General features: G+C 41.1%; 1 protein-coding gene across 3 annotated transcripts in view; it reads left to right on the top strand.

The window, feature by feature from the left end:
* mpped2a (metallophosphoesterase domain containing 2a) overlaps positions 1-20,968 on the top strand; it is a 155,190-nt gene that overhangs the window by 17,046 nt on the left and 117,176 nt on the right. For all 3 annotated transcript variants that reach the window (XM_071399897.1, XM_071399899.1, XM_071399898.1), the window contains exon 3: positions 19,352-19,533. In XM_071399897.1, coding sequence (XP_071255998.1) covers positions 19,352-19,533 — 182 coding nt within the window. The remainder of the gene's footprint in view (positions 1-19,351; positions 19,534-20,968) is intronic.

The following is a 20,968-nucleotide window of genomic DNA, read 5'->3' as shown; positions in this document are numbered from 1 at the left end:
GGTCATGCACACCTCTAATACACAGACTATAAACTAATGGCATTTAGAAGGTCATGCACCCCTCCAATACCCCGACTATAAACTAATGGCATTTAGAAGGTCATGCACACCTCTAATACACAGACTATAAACTAATGGCATTTAGAAGGTCATGCACATAACCCTTATTAATAGTAGTGTAAAATCATGAATGAACTAGTTTACTCTTTAAAATATATCATGTATTTCTGCATTTATTAGTAAATACATGTTTTATGAGTAAATCATGTATTAGAATGACTGTAATTAATTAAGCAACATCATAATAAACAGCAGGTCACTTAATGTCTTAGAAATGAAAGGTTATTAGCAGACCTCTCTACTGAAACGAGAGAAAGATGAGAGAGAGAAAAACATAGAAATTCTTCAAATGTTCTTAGACAAATACCACCTGTCTTGACCTTATTACCACAATCATAATTTGGCAATGAATTAAATCATTTGAATTTAAGCTCTGCCCTCTGGCTGTTTTACTACAACAGGGACGCAAATGGAGACAGCTAATCGCATATTTATTAACATTAGGTAGGACGGGGTCAACTCCAGTTGATTAGCGATTCGACATTTGCCCTTTGACCTCCAAAGGCTCTAGGTTGGGGCCTAGCCATTAGAGGGCTATTGACTGGAAAATCATTAAGACATGACAACTGTGGTGGGTGTTGATTGGGAATGAAAGAGGGAAGGATTACTAGAGGAGAACAGGTGATTATATGTAACTCTATAATATGTGATTATATGTAACTCTGTAATATAATAGGTGATTATATGTAACTCTATAATATGTGATTATATGTAACTCTGTAATATAATAGGTGATTATATGTAACTCTGTAATATAATAGGTGATTATATGTAACTCTGTAATATAATAGGTGATTATATGTAACTCTGTAATATAATAGGTGATTATATGTAACTCTGTAATATGTGATTATATGTAACTCTGTAATATAATAGGTGATTATATGTAACTCTGTAATAGGTGATTATATGTAACTCTATAATAGGTGATTATATGTAACTCTGTAATAGGTGATTATATGTAACTCTGTAATATAATAGGTGATTATATGTAACTCTGTAATATAATAGGTGATTATATGTAACTCTATAATAGGTGATTATATGTAACTCTGTAATAGGTGATTATATGTAACTCTGTAATAGGTGATTATATGTAACTCTGTAATAGGTGATTATATGTAACTCTATAATAGGTGATTATATGTAACTCTATAATAGGTGATTATATGTAACTCTGTAATAGGTGATTATATGTAACTCTATAATAGGTGATTATATGTAACTCTATAATAGGTGATTATATGTAACTCTATAATAGGTGATTATATGTAACTCTATAATAGGTGATTATATGTAACTCTGTAATATAATAGGTGATTATATGTAACTCTGTAATATAATAGGTGATTATATGTAACTCTGTAATATAATAGGTGATTATATGTAACTCTGTAATATAATAGGTGATTATATGTAACTCTGTAATAGGTGATTATATGTAACTCTGTAATATAATAGGTGATTATATGTAACTCTGTAATAGGTGATTATATGTAACTCTGTAATATAATATGTGATTATATGTAACTCTGTAATAGGTGATTATATGTAACTCTATAATAGGTGATTATATGTAACTCTATAATAGGTGATTATATGTAACTCTGTAATATAATATGTGATTATATGTAACTCTGTAATAGGTGATTATATGTAACTCTATAATAGGTGATTATATGTAACTCTGTAATATAATAGGTGATTATATGTAACTCTGTAATAGGTGATTATATGTAACTCTGTAATAGGTGATTATATGTAACTCTGTAATAGGTGATTATATGTAACTCTATAATAGGTGATTATATGTAACTCTATAATAGGTGATTATATGTAACTCTGTAATATAATATGTGATTATATGTAACTCTGTAATATGTGATTATATGTAACTCTGTAATAGGTGATTATATGTAACTCTGTAATAGGTGATTATATGTAACTCTGTAATAGGTGATTATATGTAACTCTGTAATAGGTGATTATATGTAACTCTATAATAGGTGATTATATGTAACTCTGTAATAGGTGATTATATGTAACTCTATAATAGGTGATTATATGTAACTCTGTAATAGGTGATTATATGTAACTCTATAATAGGTGATTATATGTAACTCTGTAATAGGTGATTATATGTAACTCTGTAATATAATAGGTGATTATATGTAACTCTGTAATAGGTGATTATATGTAACTCTATAATAGGTGATTATATGTAACTCTGTAATAGGTGATTATATGTAACTCTATAATAGGTGATTATATGTAACTCTGTAATAGGTGATTATATGTAACTCTATAATAGGTGATTATATGTAACTCTGTAATAGGTGATTATATGTAACTCTATAATAGGTGATTATATGTAACTCTGTAATAGGTGATTATATGTAACTCTATAATAGGTGATTATATGTAACTCTATAATAGGTGATTATATGTAACTCTGTAATAGGTGATTATATGTAACTCTATAATAGGTGATTATATGTAACTCTATAATAGGTGATTATATGTAACTCTATAATAGGTGATTATATGTAACTCTATAATAGGTGATTATATGTAACTCTGTAATAGGTGATTATATGTAACTCTATAATAGGTGATTATATGTAACTCTATAATAGGTGATTATATGTAACTCTATAATAGGTGATTATATGTAACTCTATAATAGGTGATTATATGTAACTCTGTAATAGGTGATTATATGTAACTCTATAATAGGTGATTATATGTAACTCTATAATAGGTGATTATATGTAACTCTATAATAGGTGATTATATGTAACTCTATAATAGGTGATTATATGTAACTCTATAATAGGTGATTATATGTAACTCTGTAATAGGTGATTATATGTAACTCTATAATAGGTGATTATATGTAACTCTATAATAGGTGATTATATGTAACTCTGTAATAGGTGATTATATGTAACTCTATAATAGGTGATTATATGTAACTCTATAATATGTGATTATATGTAACTCTGTAATATAATAGGTGATTATATGTAACTCTGTAATAGGTGATTATATGTAACTCTAATAGGCAGCAGGTGCCTTCCCCGGGCTCCCGAAGACGTAGATGTTGGTTATGGCAGCCCCCCGCACCTCTCTGAATCAGAGGGGTTGGGTTAAATGCGGAAGACACATTTCAGCTGAATACATTCAGTTGTACAACTGACTAGGTATCCCCCTTTCCCTTTTAGAAAATAAGAGTGGATGCCCCGCCCCCAGATGATTGACAGCTCCTACTTGTAGCCCAGAAAAGTAGGGAGTCCAGGGGTCGTTGACCTCATTGACCCCAACTGGACAGTGGGGGCCGACCAACGGCTAGACAAGGAGACTGCCGCTACGCCCCTCTGAAAAGAACACAATCCGTCCATTCCTCTATCCTTTCATCCCCCTCACCCTCTCTCCACTGTGTTGCAGGGTAGACACTCCTAACTCTCCCGGCAGACATAATTGTCACAGATTATCCAATTACCCAGACTGGTTGGAGGAACCTGTGGAGGATAGACTTTTCTCTTTTTATGTATTACAGCTTCCTACGGCAAGCTCTGAGGAAGTGCTGGGAGAAGAGATGAAGGTGTAAGCTAAAACAAAATAAATAATTTGTTATGTAGCATGCATTTTTACTATATAAGAAAAAAAGTCTGTTGAAGAACATTCACATTTGAGTCATTTAGCAGACACTCTTATTAAGTGTCTTACTCAATGGCACATTGACAGATTTTTCACCTAGTCAGCTCTGGGATTCAAACCAGCAACCTTTCAGTTACTGGCTCAACGCTCTTAACGGCTAGGCTACATTACACTAAGCATAGACTAAGAAATACATGCTTTATACCTACAATGTATTACTTCTTGGACATTTATCAAGAAACGGTGTATATTATAATCAATCAAAGGGAAATGTGGCATCTCCAAAACGGCAAAGTCAACCAGTGCCAAAGTCCCTGACCTTCTTATCTGCTCTGAGTTAGGTGTCAGGTCCGGAAGAGCTAGCGAGCAGTGAACTTTGACCCACTTTACTTGTGTGTTTTTCCAAAAGGCCACCGAGCCAAGTGTGCTCTGTCAAACGAAATATCCTCCTACGAACATCAGAGATCTCTTTCCCCCTCTCTTCCCTTTCCTTTCCTCTCTCCCTTTCATGCATTATTTATCTCTCTCTCTCTCTCTCTCTCTCTCTCTCTCTCTCTCTCTCTCTCTCTCTCTCTCTCTCTCTCTCTCTCTCTCTCTCTCTCTCTCTCTCTCTCTCTCTCTCTCTCTCCATCTCCCTCTCTCTATCTCTCTCTCTCTCTCTCCATCTCCCTCTCTCTCTCTCTCTCTCTCTCTCTCTCTCTCTCTCTCTCTCTCTCTCTCTCTCTCTCTCTCTCTCTCTCTCTCTCTCTCTCTCTCTCTCTCTCTCTCTCTCTCTCTCTCTCTCTCTCTCTCTCTCTCTCTCTCTCTCTCTCTCTCTCTCTCTCTCAAATAATGGGCTCTGCTTTCTATCCAAAGCTTTTCCACTGTTTTTAGTAGCAAGGGGGATTCAGTGTTTCACTCTGTGTGCTTTGGCTTAAAGTGGAACTGACAGCGTTTTAATTACTTTACAGATATGAAACAAACAGACAATCTTAATATCAGTTTATGCTACAAAACCAGCTGTATAACATTCCATGACGTACACTAAGGCATTGTGGGCAGAATAGATGGATGCAGTTCAATACATGATTAATATAATTCACCAATACATTTCTTGGTACTCCAACACATATTGCTATCAGGTTGTAAATCACAGCTGGCCTGGTACATTGTTTGCTGCCTCCATTCAGGATGCATTGTTTCAGTTTGTAACTAAGGCTTTGAATGTCAATAAAATCAAACGAGTAAGGCCAATGATCACAAGTCAGTCATAACGTGGCTAATATGCTATCTTATCTATCTATGTAGCAAGCTAAAAACACAGAGCCTAATAGCTAGCTAGCTTCAAGGAGGACGTCATGTCATTGGAGGAGTGGATGAGTGACTGATGTTTTCCTCTAGTATCGTTTTTCAGTGGCTACACAGCTAGAGATGCACGTGTCCTTTGGTTAGCTAGCTAGTTATGCTGAACCAATGTTATACAGTTAGTATATCTGAGTGTGCCAGAAAGCAGAATAACTGATGAATTTACAAACGTGCAACACCCGCTGAATATGACCGGTGTCAGTAAACGTAGTCAGAAAAGGTAATAGTTCATCACGAACGCTCTATATAACATGTAAACAGCCTAGCCAGCTCTGCTACGGCGAGTAAAATGGTCAGCTAGCTTGGGTGCTTAGTTGGGACAACGCATGCATTGGCAGGCAAGCTGCAGAAGGACGAGCAGGCTATTCCCCATTTTTTTATCAGTGCAATTTTGACGGCTAACTAGCTGAAAAAGTTTGAGAGGGTTTATCTAATGTTCCTTCCTTCAATTTTAGCACATCTTACTCTGGCTAGCATTAGTGTTTGAGCTTGTTGTTGATGTGCATATAGGGAAAGATAGCCTACCTTTTTATGGTTGTTTGATCAATAGGACTTTACAGTTCCCAAATGTAAGAGGACCCGTGGTAGTTAGCTACATATTTACAGAAATCCATCCAAGTGTATTTTGTGGCTTTTTACGAATGCGTTCTAATGATCTAAAGTCACGCTGTTGCTACTGCCTGTAAACTAGAGGTCGACCGATTAGGATTTTTCAACGCCGATACCGATTATTGGAGGACCAAAAAAGCCGATAACGATTAATTGGCCGATTTAATTTTTATTTATTTATTTGTAATAATGACAATTACAACAATACTGAATGAACACTTTTAGTTTAACATAGTATAATAAATCAATAAAATCAATTTAGCCTCAAATAAATAATGAAACATGTTCAATTTGGTTCAAATAATGCAAAAACAAAGTGTTGGAGAAGAAAGTAAAAGTGCAATATGTGCCATGTAAGAAAGCTAACGTTTAAGTTCCTTGCTCAGAACATGAGAACATATGAAAGCTGGTGGTTCCTTTTAACATGAGTCTTCAATATTCCCAGGTAAGGTTGTCGGTATTATAGGAATTATAGGACTATTTCTCTCTATACCATTTGTATTTCATATAACTTTGACTATTGGATGTTCTTATAGGCACTTTAGTATTGCCAGTGTAACAGTATAGCTTCCATCCCTCTCCTCGCCCCTACCTGGACTCGAATCAGGAACACATCAACAACAGCTACCCTCGAGGCATCGTTACCCATCGCTCCACAAAAGCCGCGGCCCTTGCAGAGCAAGGGGAACAACTACTTCAAGGTCTCAGAGCGAGTGACGTCACCGATTGAAACGCTATTAGTGCGCACCCCGCTAACTAGCTCGGGAGTTGATAGGCTTGAAGTCATAAACAGCTTGATGCTTGAAGCACAGCGAAGAGCTGCTGGCAAACCACCGCTCAGTCAGAAATACGAGCCTTAGGTCATTAATATGGTCAAATCCGGAAACTATCATTTCGAAAACAAAACATTTATTCTTTCAGTGAAATACGGTTATGTATTTTATCTAATGGGTGGCATCCATAAGTCTAAATATTCCTGTTACATTGCACAACCTTCAATGTTATGTCATAACATTGAAATTCTGGCAAATTAGTTAGCAACAAGCCAGGCGGCCCAAACTGTTGCATATACCCTGACTCTGCGTGCAATGAACGCAAGAGAAGTGACACAATTTCCCTAGTTTAATATTGCCTGCTAACCTGGATTAGTTTTAACTAAATATGCAGGTTTAATAAAATATACTTCTGTATATTGATTATAAGAAAGGCATTGATGTTTATGGTTAGGTACATTTGTGCAACGATTGTGCTGATTTTCGCAAATGTGCTTTTGTTAAATCATCCCCGGTTTGGCAAAGTAGGCTATGATTCAATGATAAATTAACAGGCACCGCATCGATTGTATGCAACGCAGGACAAGCTAGATTAACTAGTTATATCATCAACCATGTGTAGTTAACTAGTGAATATGTTAAGATTGATTGTTTTTTATAAGATATGTTTAATGCTAGCCTAGCACCTTACCTTGGCTCCTTGCTGCACTCGCATAACAGGTAGTCAGCCTGCCATGCAGTCTCCTCGTGGAGTGCAATGTAATCGGCCATGATCGGTGTCCAAAAATGCCGATTACCGATTGTTATGAAAACTTGAAATCGGCCCTAATTAATCGACCTCTACTGTAAACACACAGTCCAGTTCAAAGTGAATGATGGCAGGCCCTACTGCCTGTAAACACACAGTCCAGTTCAAAGTGAATGATGGCAGGCCCTACTGCCTGTAAACACACAGTCCAGTTCATAGTGAATGATGGCAGGCCCTACTGCCTGTAAACACACAGTCCAGTTCATAGTGAATGATGGCAGGTCCTACTGCCTGTAAACACACAGTCCAGTTCAAAGTGAATGATGACAGGCCCTACTGCCTGTAAACACAGTCCAGTTCATAGTGAATGATGGCAGGTCCTACTGCCTGTAAACACACAGTCCAGTTCATAGTGAATGATGGCAGGCCCTACTGCCTGTTAACACACAGTCCAGTTCAAAGTGAATGATGGCGGGATGTCTCTTAGTTGTCCAAACACAAGGCTGCTTTCCCGCTCTATATGGGTATAGAATTTTCACAAATGCCTTAGTATACGTAATTCCCAAACATTCTAAGAATTTATGAAAACGTGAAAATGACAATATCTAAGTGCTTGCTTGTCAGAAAATGTTTTTTTTTAAAGTGTAATATTCTTCCTGGGGGTGTATATGAAGATTTGAATAAGGTTTCATGTAGCTAAAATGCTATCAATTCCACTTTAACTAATAAGCCAATATGTTGGTGTGTTATAGAAGCCTTTTAATAAGAGGTGTTCTAGTTTGGGTTAGACAGATATCTAGTTTCAGTTTTAATGGTGTAAGATCTTATTTAAATTACACACACACACGCACTGAGGTATTTTTATGTCTCTGTGTGTAATTAAGTCACTTCTACAGTACTGAGTATTACCGCTACAGTGATACAAATCGAATACAAAATTAAATCAACGTTTATTGGTCGTGTACACAGATTTGCAGATGTTATCGCAGGGGCAGCGAAATGCTTGTGTTTCTAGCTCCAACAGTGCAGTAATATCTAGCAATACAAAACAATACACACATAATCCAAAAAGTACAAAGAAAGAAATTAAGAAATATCAGAACAAGCAATGTCAGAGTCCAGAATATAAAAAAATATATATATAATGGTGTGTATAGACAGCATGGCCAGTATATGAACAGAATAAATGTGTACAGCAGTAGTTATATAGGATGAGCCATGACTATAATAAACTATATGCATATAAAGTGGGTAAAACAGTATGTAAACATTATTAAAGTGTTTAATGACTCTATGTACAGTTGAAGTCGGAAGTTTACATACACTTAGGTTGGAGTCATTAAAACTAGTTTTTCAACCACTCCACAAATGTGTTGTTAACAAACTATAGTTTTGGCAAGTCGGTTAGGACATCTACTTTGTGCATGACGCAAGTACTTTTTCCAACAATTGTTTGCAGACAGATTATTTCACTTATAATTCACTGTATCACAATTCCACTGGGTCAGAAGTTTACATACACTAAGTTGACTGTGCCTTTAAACAGCTTGGAAAATTCCAGAAAATTATGTCATGGCTTTAGAAGCTTCTGATAGGCTAATTGACATCATTTGAGTCAATTGGAGGTGTACCTGTGGATGTATTTCAAGGCCTACATTCAAATTCAGTGCCTCTTTGCTTGACATCATGGGAAAATCAAAAGAAATCAGTGGAGATCTCAGAAAGAAAATTGTAGACCTCCACAAGTCTGGTTCATCCTTGGGAGCAATTTCCAAACGTCTGAAGGTACCACGTTCATCTGTACAAACAATAGTAAGTAGTATAAACACCATTGGACCACGCAGCCGTCATACCGCTCAAGAAGGAGACGCGTTCTGTCTCCTGGAGATGAACGTACTTTGGTGCGAAAAGTGCAAATCAATCCCAGAAAAGGATTTGTGAAGGACCTTGTGAAGATGCTGGAGGAAACAGGTACAAAAGTATCTATATCCACAGTAAAACGAGTCCTATATTGACATAACCTGAAAGCGACATAACCTGAAAGGCCTCCTCAGCAAGGAAGAAGCCACTGCTCCAAAACCGCCATAAAAAAGCCAGACTGCAACTGCACATGGGGACAAAGATCGTACTTTTTGGAGAAATGTCCTCTGGTCTGATGAAACAAAATAGAACTGTTTGGCCATAATGACCATCGTTATGTTTGGAGGATAAAGGGGGAGGCTTGCAAGCCGATGAACACCATCCCAACCGTGAAGCACGGGGTTGGCAGTATCATGTTGTGGCGTGCTTTGCTGCAGGAGGGACTGGTGCACTTCACAAAATAGATGGCATCATGAGAAGGAAAATTATGTGAATATATTGAAGCAACATCTCAGACATCAGTCAGGAAGTTAAAGCTGGGTCTCAAATGGGTCTTCCAAATGCACAATGACCCCAAGCATACTTCCAAAGCTGTGGCAATATGGCTTAAGGACAACACAGTCAAGGTATTGGAGTGGCCATCACAAAGCCCTGACCTCAGCCCTATAAAAATGTTGTGGGCAGAACTGAAAAAGCATGTGCGAGCAAGCAGGCCTACAAACCTGACTCAGTTACACCAGCTCTGTCAGGAGAAATGTGCCAAAATTCACCCAACTTATTGTGGGAAGCTTGTGGAAGGCTACCTGAAACGTCTGACCCAAGTTAAACAATTTAAAGGCAATGCTACCAAATACTAATTGAGTGTATGTAAACTTCTGACCCACTGAGAATGTGATGAATGTGATGAAATAAAAGCTGAAATAAATCATTCTCTCAACTATTATTCTGACATTTCACATTCTTAAAATAAAGTGATGATCCTAACTGATCTAAAACATGGATTTGTTTTACTAGGATTGAATGTCAGGAATTGTGAAAAACTGAGTTTAAATGTATGTGGCTTCCGACTTCAAATGTACATAGGGCAGAAGTCTCTAAGGTGCAAGGTAAAGTACCGGGTAGTAGCTGGCTAGTAACAGTGAATAAGGTTCGGGGCAGGGTACTGGGCGGAGGCCGGCTAGTAGTGAGTAATAGTCTAGTGACTAAACGGCTAGTGGACTGTTTAATAGTAGATTTCAGACTGTGCTCTGCTCTACAATAGTATTATCTCTCTACTCATCCCGTCTTTATCTTTCATCCTCCTTCTCTGTGCCTCTTTCTCATTTTATTTTAAAGCAGGGCTACTTTACCTCTGTGGTTTTATGAGTTTCCCATACCTGTCAGTGGGCTACTTTACCTCTGTGGTTTTACGAGTTTCCCATACCTGTCAGTGGGCTACTTTACCTCTGTGGTTTTACGAGTTTCCCATACCTGTCAGTGGGCTACTTTACCTCTGTGGTTTTACGAGTTTCCCATACCTGTCAGTGGGCTACTTTACCTCTGTGGTTTTACGAGTTTCCCATACCTGTCAGTGGGCTACTTTACCTCTGTGGTTTTACGAGTTTCCCATACCTGTCAGTGGGCTACTTTACCTCTGTGGTTTTACGAGTTTCCCATACCTGTCAGTGGGCTACTTTACCTCTGTGGTTTTACGAGTTTCCCATACCTGTCAGTGGGCTACTTTACCTCTGTGGTTTTACGAGTTTCCCATACCTGTCAGTGGGCTACTTTACCTCTGTGGTTTTACGAGTTTCCCATACCTGTCAGTGGGCTACTTTACCTCTGTGGTTTTACGAGTTTTCCATACCTGTCAGTGGGCTACTTTACCTCTGTGGTTTTACGAGTTTCCCATACCTGTCAGTGGGCTACTTTACCTCTGTGGTTTTACGAGTTTCCCATACCTGTCAGTGGGCTACTTTACCTCTGTGGTTTTACGAGTTTCCCATACCTGTCAGTGGGCTACTTTACCTCTGTGGTTTTACGAGTTTCCCATACCTGTCAGTGGGCTACTTTACCTCTGTGATTTTACGAGTTTCCCATACCTGTCAGTGGGCTACTTTACCTCTGTGGTTTTACGAGTTTCCCATACCTGTCAGTGGGCTACTTTACCTCTGTGGTTTTACGAGTTTCCCATACCTGTCAGTGGGCTACTTTACCTCTGTGATTTTACGAGTTTCCCATACCTGTCAGTGGGCTACTTTACCTCTGTGGTTTTACGAGTTTCCCATACCTGTCAGTGGTTTGACATAATACTGCTGTTTCAATGCAGTGATCTACAGCAGTGGATCCCAGACAGTGGGGTGCACCCCCCTCCCCCCAAAACATATTTCCTCTTAAAAGTTATATTAGTAGAATGCTCAATTGCAGACCTTGGAGAGCTGTTTATGACTTGTCAGAAGATCAACCAGCCCATGTCAGCTAATGTTTTTTAGCTAGGCGTTTTGATGGAAGGGGGGCCTGAGTGAAAACATTTGGGAACCACTGATCGACAGTAGGATTCCTCTTCCCAGTTCTGAGCATTATCTCAGTTCAAAGGAGATCAATCAGCAAATAAGGACAACTGTGTTTGGGATTAAAAACACTGGCACTGCTTTTGTTTTGCCTCCCATGTATATTTTTGACATACTTATTGTTAACTGGCTAGGCCTACAATCTGAGTATGTATATTAATGGCATGCTGCATGCTAACTGGCTAGGTCTACATACTGTGCATGTATATTAATGACATGCTGCATGCTAACTGGCTAGGTCTACATACTGTGCATGTATATTAATGACATGCTGCATGCTAACTGGCTAGGTCTACATACTGAGTATGTATATTAATGACATGCTGCATGCTAACTGGCTAGGTCTACATACTGAGTATGTATATTAATGACATGCTGCATGCTAACTGGCTAAGTCTACATACTGAGTATGTATATTAATGACATGCTGCATGCTAACTGGCTAGGTCTACATACTGAGTATGTATATTAATGACATGCTGCATGCTAACTGGCTAGGTCTACAATCTGAGTATGTATATTAATGACATGCTGCATGCTAACTGGCTAGGCCTACATACTGAGTATGTATATTAATGACATGCTGCATGCTAACTGGCTAGGTCTACATACTGAGTATGTATATTAATGACATGCTGCATGCTAACTGGCTAGGCCTACATACTGAGTATGTATATTAATGACATGCTGCTTGCTAACTGGCTAGGCCTACATTTTGAGCATGTATATTAATGACATGTTGCATGCTAACTGTGTGTGTGTAACATCTCCCCTGTTAAACTAGTATAGTGTGTTAGTGTTGGTTCTGAGGCTTGGCCTGCTCTAATTGATAGGGGCTGCAGGTATTTGTTTTCATTCTGTGGGTGGATTAAATCTCAAAGGAGAAGAGATCACTTTTCTCCTCTCTTTGTTTTGGTACGTGCCAGTGTACCCTCGTGTGTGTGTGTGTGTGTGTGTGTGTGTGTGTGTGTGTGTGTGTGTGTGTGTGTGTGTGTGTGTGTGTGTGTGTGTGTGTGTGTGTGTGTGTGTGTGTGTGTGTGTGTGTGTGTGTGTGTGTGTGTGTGTGTGTGTGTGTGTGTGTGTGTGTTGGCCACAGGGTGTGTGTGTGTTGGCCACAGGGTTCTGCACCAATGCCTCTTCCATAACTAGAACTGTCGAATCCTCTAAAGCTGTGTGCTGTTTCTGTGTGTGTGTGTGTGCTGTTTCTGTGTGTGTGTGTGTGGTGTGTGTGTGTGTGTGTGTGTGTGTGTGTGTGTGTGTGTGTGTGTGTGTGTGTGTGTGTGTGTGTGTGTGTGTGTGTGTGTGTGTGTGTTGTTTCTGTGTGTCCATGCTTTACACACACACAGCAAACAGGGACTTATTTACACCCGAGTCAATAGCAAATATAATTTTCTCCGCTGCTACGTTTTCATTTAAGTTTGAGTTGAACAGCTGGTCACAGAGAGATAGATAGGTCTGGACCTACAGTCAGCCTCTCAACACCAGGGAGATAGATAGGTCTGGACCTACAGTCAGCCTCTCAACACCGGGGAGATAGATAGGTCTGGACCTACAGTCAGCCTCTCAACACCAGGGAGATAGATCGGTCTGGACCTACAGTCAGCCTCTCAACACCAGGGAGATAGATCGGTCTGGACTTACAGTCAACCTCTCAACACCAGGGAGATAGATAGGTCTGGACCTACAGTCAGCCTCTCAACACCAGGGAGATAGATAGGTCTGGACCTACAGTCAGCCTCTCAACACCAGGGAGATAGATAGGTCTGGACCTACAGTCAACCTGTCAACACCAGGGAGATAGATAGGTCTGGACCTACAGTCAGCCTCTCAACACCAGGGAGATAGATAGGTCTGGACCTACAGTCAGCCTCTCAACACCAGGGAGATAGATAGGTCTGGACCTACAGTCAGCCTCTCAACACCAGGGAGATAGATCGGTCTGGACCTACAGTCAGCCTCTCAACACCAGGGAGATAGATAGGTCTGGACCTACAGTCAGCCTCTCAACACCAGGGAGATAGATAGGTCTGGACCTACAGTCAGCCTCTCAACACCAGGGAGATAGATAGGTCTGGACCTACAGTCAGCCTCTCAACACCAGGGAGATAGATAGGTCTGGACCTACAGTCAGCCTCTCAACACCAGGGAGATAGATAGGTCTGGACCTACAGTCAGCCTCTCAACACCAGGGAGATAGATAGGTCTGGACCTACAGTCAGCCTCTCAACACCGGGGAGATAGATAGGTCTGGACCTACAGTCAGCCTCTCAACACCAGGGAGATAGATCGGTCTGGACCTACAGTCAGCCTCTCAACACCAGGGAGATAGATCGGTCTGGACCTACAGTCAACCTCTCAACACCAGGGAGATAGATAGGTCTGGACCTACAGTCAGCCTCTCAACACCAGGGCGATAGATAGGTCTGGACCTACAGTCAGCCTCTCAACACCAGGGAGATAGATAGGTCTGGACCTACAGTCAACCTGTCAACACCAGGGAGATAGATAGGTCTGGACCTACAGTCAGCCTCTCAACACCAGGGAGATAGATAGGTCTGGACCTACAGTCAGCCTCTCAACACCAGGGAGATAGATAGGTCTGGACCTACAGTCAGCCTCTCAACACCAGGGAGATAGATCGGTCTGGACCAACAGTCAGCCTGTCAACACCAGGGAGATAGATCGGTCTGGACCAACAGTCAGCCTCTCAACACCAGGGAGATAGATCGGTCTGGACCAACAGTCAGCCTGTCAACACCAGGGAGATAGATAGGTCTGGACCAACAGTCAGCCTGTCCACACCAGGGAGATAGATCGGTCTGGACCTACAGTCAGCCTCTCAACACCAGGGAGATAGATAGGTCTAGACCAACAGTCTGAGACAGCATGTTAGGCTGCACCAACATGTTTATAAAGGCTACTGAGACAGCATGTTAGGCTGCACCAACATGTTTATAAAGGCTACTGAGACAGCATGTTAGGCTGCACCAACATGTTTATAAAGGCTACAGAGACAGCATGTTAGGCTGCACCAACATGTTTATAAAGGCCACTGAGACAGCATGTTAGGCTGCACCAACATGGTTATAAAGGCTACTGAGACAGCAAGTTAGGCTGCACCAACATGGTTATAAAGGCTACTGAGACAGCATGTTAGGCTGCACCAACATGGTTATAAAGGCTACTGAGACAGCATGTTAGGCTGCACCAACATGGTTATAAAGGCTACTGAGACAGCATGTTAGGCTGCACCAACATGGTTATAAAGGCTACTGAGACAGCATGTTAGGCTGCACCAACATGTTTATAAAGGCTACTGAGACAGCATGTTAGGCTGCACCAACATGGTTATAAAGGCTACTGAGACAGCATGTTAGGCTGCACCAACATGTTTATAAAGGCTACTGAGACAGCATGTTAGGCTGCACCAACATGTTTATAAAGGCTACTGAGACAGCATGTTAGGCTGCACCAACATGTTTATAAAGGCTACTGAGACAGCATGTTAGGCTGCACCAACATGTTTATAAAGGCTACTGAGACAGCATGTTAGGCTGCACCAACATGTTTATAAAGGCTACTGAGACAGCATGTTAGGCTGCACCAACATGTTTATAAAGGCTACTGAGACAGCATGTTAGGCTGCACCAACATGTTTATAAAGGCTACTGAGACAGCATGTTAGGCTACACCAACATGTTTATAAAGGCTACTGAGACAGCATGTTAGGCTGCACCAACATGTTTATAAAGGCTACTGAGACAGCATGTTAGGCTGCACCAACATGTTTATAAAGGCTACTGAGACAGCATGTTAGGCTGCACCAACATGTTTATAAAGGCTACTGAGACAGCATGTTAGGCTGCACCAACATGTTTATAAAGGCTACTGAGACAGCATGTTAGGCTGCACCAACATGTTTATAAAGGCTACTGAGACAGCATGTTAGGCTGCACCAACATGTTTATAAAGGCTACTGAGACAGCATGTTAGGCTACACCAACATGTTTATAAAGGCTACTGAGACAGCATGTTAGGCTGCACCAACATGTTTATAAAGGCTACTGAGACAGCATGTTAGGCTGCACCAACATGTTTATAAAGGCTACTGAGACAGCATGTTAGGCTGCACCAACATGTTTATAAAGGCTACTGAGACAGCATGTTAGGCTGCACCAACATGTTTATAAAGGCTACAGAGACAGCATGTTAGGCTGCACCAACATGGTTATAAAGGCTACTGAGACAGCATGTTAGGCTGCACCAACATGTTTATAAAGGCTACAGAGACAGCATGTTAGGCTGCACCAACATGGTTATAAAGGCTACTGAGACAGCATGTTAGGCTGCACCAACATGTTTATAAAGGCTACTGAGACAGCATGTTAGGCTGCACCAACATGGTTATAAAGGCTACTGAGACAGCATGTTAGGCTGCACCAACATGTTTATAAAGGCTACTGAGACAGCATGTTAGGCTGCACCAACATGGTTATAAAGGCTACTGAGACAGCATGTTAGGCTGCACCAACATGTTTATAAAGGCTACTGAGACAGCATGTTAGGCTGCACCAACATGTTTATAAAGGCTACTGAGACAGCATGTTAGGCTGCACCAACATGGTTATAAAGGCTACTGAGACAGCATGTTAGGCTGCACCAACAAGTTTATAAAGGCTACTGAGACAGCATGTTAGGCTGCACCAACATGTTTATAAAGGCTACTGAGACAGCATGTTAGGTTGCACCAACATGTTTATAAAGGCTACTGAGACAGCATGTTAGGCTGCACCAACATGTTTATAAAGGCTACTGAGACAGCATGTTAGGCTGCACCAACATGTTTATAAAGGCTACTGAGACAGCATGTTAGGCTGCACCAACATGTTTATAAAGGCTACTGAGACAGCATGTTAGGCTGCACCAACATGTTTATAAAGGCTACTGAGACAGCATGTTAGGCTGCACCAACATGTTTATAAAGGCTACTGAGACAGCATGTTAGGCTGCACCAACATGTTTATAAAGGCTACTGAGACAGCATGTTAGGCTGCACCAACATGTTTATAAAGGCTACTGAGACAGCATGTTAGGCTGCACCAACATGGTTATAAAGGCTACAGAGACAGCATGTTAGGCTGCACCAACATGTTTATAAAGGCTACAGAGACAGCATGTTAGGCTGCACCAACATGTTTATAAAGGCTACTGAGACAGCATGTTAGGCTGCACCAACATGTTTATAAAGGCCAGATGCTTTTCTAGGCAGGGGGTAACAGAGCTAGAATGGGGACCTTCCTGCCTAAGACATGGTAGAGGAAACCCTGTCTGCCTGGCCTCACAAGCTGATGGCAAACAGGCCCCCGACCCAAATCACTGCATGGATGAAAGGTTCTGCTGAGAAGGAGGGAGAGCACCATCTTTACCTTATAAGAAGAACCCATATTAGTGAAGCAATTTAATAATGGTCCTTTTCAGACGGATTTTTGAAGAGGTTTTTCTTTGTTTCGTAATGTATTTCACTCCCATCTCTGTTAGTGTGTGTGTGTGTGTGTGTGTGTGTGTGTGTGTGTGTGTGTGTGTGTGTGTGTGTGTGTGTGTGTGTGTGTGTGTGTGTGTGTGTGTGTGTGTGTGTGTGTGTGTGTGTTCATGTACGTGTGTCAGGTTGGAGGGAGACATATGTGTTGATTATGGGGCTGATGTTGTCTGTAGAGTGACATCTCATATCTCCTAATGAAATAATGGCCTATTGGCAGAGTGTGGGGGATTGCACATTGCTGACTTCAATTACTGACAAGATTTTTCTCTCCCTCCTTTCAAACGCTCTCCATCCTTTTTCTTCCTTTTTTAGCTGACATAAATAAAAGGATGCCCAGGCGAGACCAGGGTCTAAGTGATTTTTCTTTTCACAAATGGACAGAAAAATACAGTTTTTAATTTAACACCCTTCCCCCAATTTGCCACCAAAAAGAATCAGACTTTTTTCAGGATTTTTGGCAAAAATCTAATCAGACTATTCGCAAAAAAAAAAAATCCTTTTACCTTTTTATGAAATATATGTGAATCATTTTCCCATCATAAATGATGTTGAAATAGCGTGATTTAGCAGCTCCAATTGATGTAATCTTTAACTACAGATGACATCTATGATCATTTTGTTTTATGCTTCACACAAAGGCAAGCCACTAAAAGCTAAAAGCTACTCTGTTGGGGAGTTTGTGAAAATCTAGACACAGAATCATTTTTTTTCTCTTTTTTTCTTCTCACAAGTCTCTAATTTTCTCATGTTGAAAGAACAAAGAGGGACTGACCATGTTAGTCCTGCTTTCAGTATGTGTCCATCCTGGTCTCTTGCAGTAAAACCCTAACCCTAACCCTAACCCTTGACGTGCATTGGACTTGGGAGGATAACAGTGTTTAAAGTTGGATCTGAATGAAAGCAGTTTTTGATCTCCAGCCTAATGCTCTGATTTACAGTGTTCTGCAGCTAGCTCCTTCATTCCACCATTTATACTGACCTGGTGTCAGCTACTGTAGGACAGGATGTGTCTCTGACTACAGCTACTGTAGGACAGGATGTGTCTCTGAATACAGCTACTGTAGGACAGGATGTGTCTCTGAATACAGCTACTGTAGGACAGGATGTGTCTCTGAATACAGCTACTGTATGACAGGATTTGTCTCTGACTACAGCTACTGTAGGACAGGATGTGTCTCTGAATACAGCTACTGTAGGACAGGATGTGTCTCTGAATACAGCTACTGTAGGACAGGATGTGTCTCTGAATACAGCTACTGTAGGACAGGATGTGTCTCTGACTACAGCTACTGTAGGACAGGATGTGTCTCTGACTACAGCTACTGTAGGACAGGATGTGTCTCTGACTACAGCTACTGTAGGACAGGATGTGTCTCTGACTACAGCTACTGTAGGACAGGATGTGTCTCTGACTACAGCTACTGTATGACAGGATGTGTCTCTGACTACAGCTACTGTAGGACAGGATGTGTCTCTGACTACAGCTACTGTAGGACAGGATGTGTCTCTGACTACAGCTACTGTAGGACAGGATGTGTCTCTGAATACAGCTACTGTAGGACAGGATGTGTCTCTGAATACAGCTACTGTAGGACAGGATGTGTCTCTGAATACAGCTACTGTAGGACAGGATGTGTCTCTGAATACAGCTACTGTAGGACAGGATGTGTCTCTGACTACAGCTACTGTAGGACAGGATGTGTCTCTGAATACAGCTACTGTAGGACAGGATGTGTCTCTGAATACAGCTCTATTCTCTATTTTTTCTCTTTCCCTCTTTTATATTCTCTCTCTCTCTCTCTTTCTCTCTCTCTGTCTCTGTCTCTCTCTCTGTCTCTCTCTCTCTCTGTCTCTCTCTCTCTCTCTCTCTCTCTCTCTCTCTCTCTCTCTCTCTCTCTCTCTCTCTCTCTCTCTCTCTCTCTCTCTCTCTCTCTCTCTCTCTCTCTCTCTCTCTCTCTCTCTCTCTGTCTCTCTCTCTCTCTCTCTCTCTCTCTCTCTCTCTCTCTCTCTCTCTCTCTCTCTCTGTCTCTCTGTCTCTCTCTCTCTCTCTCTCTGTCTCTCTGTCTCTCTGTCTCTCTCTCTCTCTCTCTCTCTCTCTCTCTCTCTCTCTCTCTCTCTCTCTCTCTCTCTCTCTCTCTCTCTCTCTCAGGGTGGACCCTACCCCGTATGACACTTCTAAGCCAGCAGGACACACACGGTTTGTGTGTGTGTCGGACACACACTCCCGTACAGATGGGATCCAGATGCCCTATGGTGACGTGCTGCTCCACACGGGAGACTTCACTGAGCTGGGCCTGCCCTCTGAGGTCAAGAAGTTCAACGACTGGCTAGGTACAGTACACACACATACATACACACACTCACACACAGAGAGAGAGAAGCATACAGTACCCACATTCCCAAGAAGTGTAAGTATCCACATTTTCTCACTCATATTTATACACACATATGCACACACTCGTTTGTACACACACATGAAAACACACTCAAACACACGGAAGGACGAACAGTGACAGTGACAGACACACACAATGGTGTCAGCTACCCTGACTGGTTGCCTAAGTACCCAGTTTAACCCCTGTGACCTAACACACTCTGCGCAGTTAACCCCTGACCCTGGTTGGGTCAGGGGTTAGAACACCTACTCATTCAAGGGTTTTTCTTTGTTTTTACTATTTTCTACATTGTAGAATAATAGTGAAGACATCAAAACTATGAAATAACATATATGGAATCATGTAGTAACCCAAAAATGTGTTAAACAAATCTAAATATATTTTATATTTGAGATTTTTCAAATAGCCACCCTTTGCCTTGATGACAGCTTTACACACTCTTGGCATTCTCTCAACCAGCTTCACCTGGAATGCTTTTCCAACAGTCCTGAAGGTGTTCCCACATATGCAAAGCACTGGTTGGCTGCTTTTCCTTCACTCTGCGGTCCAACTCATCCCAAACCATCTCAATTGGGTTGAGGTCAGGTGATTGTGGAGGCCAGGTCATCTGATGCAGCACTCCATCACTCTCCTTCTTGGTAAAATAGCCCTTCCACAGCCTGGAGGTGTGTTGGGTCATTGTCCTGTTGAAAAACAAATGATAGTCCCACTAAGCCGAAACCAGATGGGATGATGTATCGCTGCAGAATGCCGTGGTAGCCATGCTGGTTACATGTGCCTTGAATTCTAAATACTGTACAGTGCCCTCCACTAATATTGACACCCTTGGTAAATATGATCAGAACAGGCTTTTAATTAAAGTAAAATAATTGAAAGAAAAAATTTATTCTAAACATAAAACAAATATTTTTCTCAAATATATGTGTGCCACAATTATTGGCACCCCTTCCTTCAATTCTTTGTTCAACCACTGTAAATCACAGGCAGTGTCATCAGCAAAGCACCTCCACACCATAACACCTCCTCCTCCATGCTTTACGGTGGGAAACACACACACCCATACCCCGTATCACAAAGACACAACAGTTGGAACCAAAACTCTCACATTTGGACTCATCAGACCAAAAGACAGATTTCCACCGGTCTAATGTCCATTGCTCGTGTTTCTTGGCCCAAGCAAGTCTCTTCTTATTATTTGGGAGCCACACCTCCCTGAGACACACTCCGAGCCACACCTCCCTGAGACACACTCTGAGCCCCACCTCCCTGAGACACACTCTGAGCCACACCTCCCTGAGACACACTCCGAGCCACACCTCCCTGAGACACACTCTGAGCCCCACCTCCCTGAGACACACACTGAGCCACAC

The sequence above is a fragment of the Salvelinus alpinus genome, chromosome 5 (assembly GCF_045679555.1).
Source record: "Salvelinus alpinus chromosome 5, SLU_Salpinus.1, whole genome shotgun sequence".
Classification (NCBI taxonomy): domain Eukaryota; kingdom Metazoa; phylum Chordata; class Actinopteri; order Salmoniformes; family Salmonidae; genus Salvelinus; species Salvelinus alpinus.
This window is presented reverse-complemented; position numbering and strand designations above follow the sequence as displayed.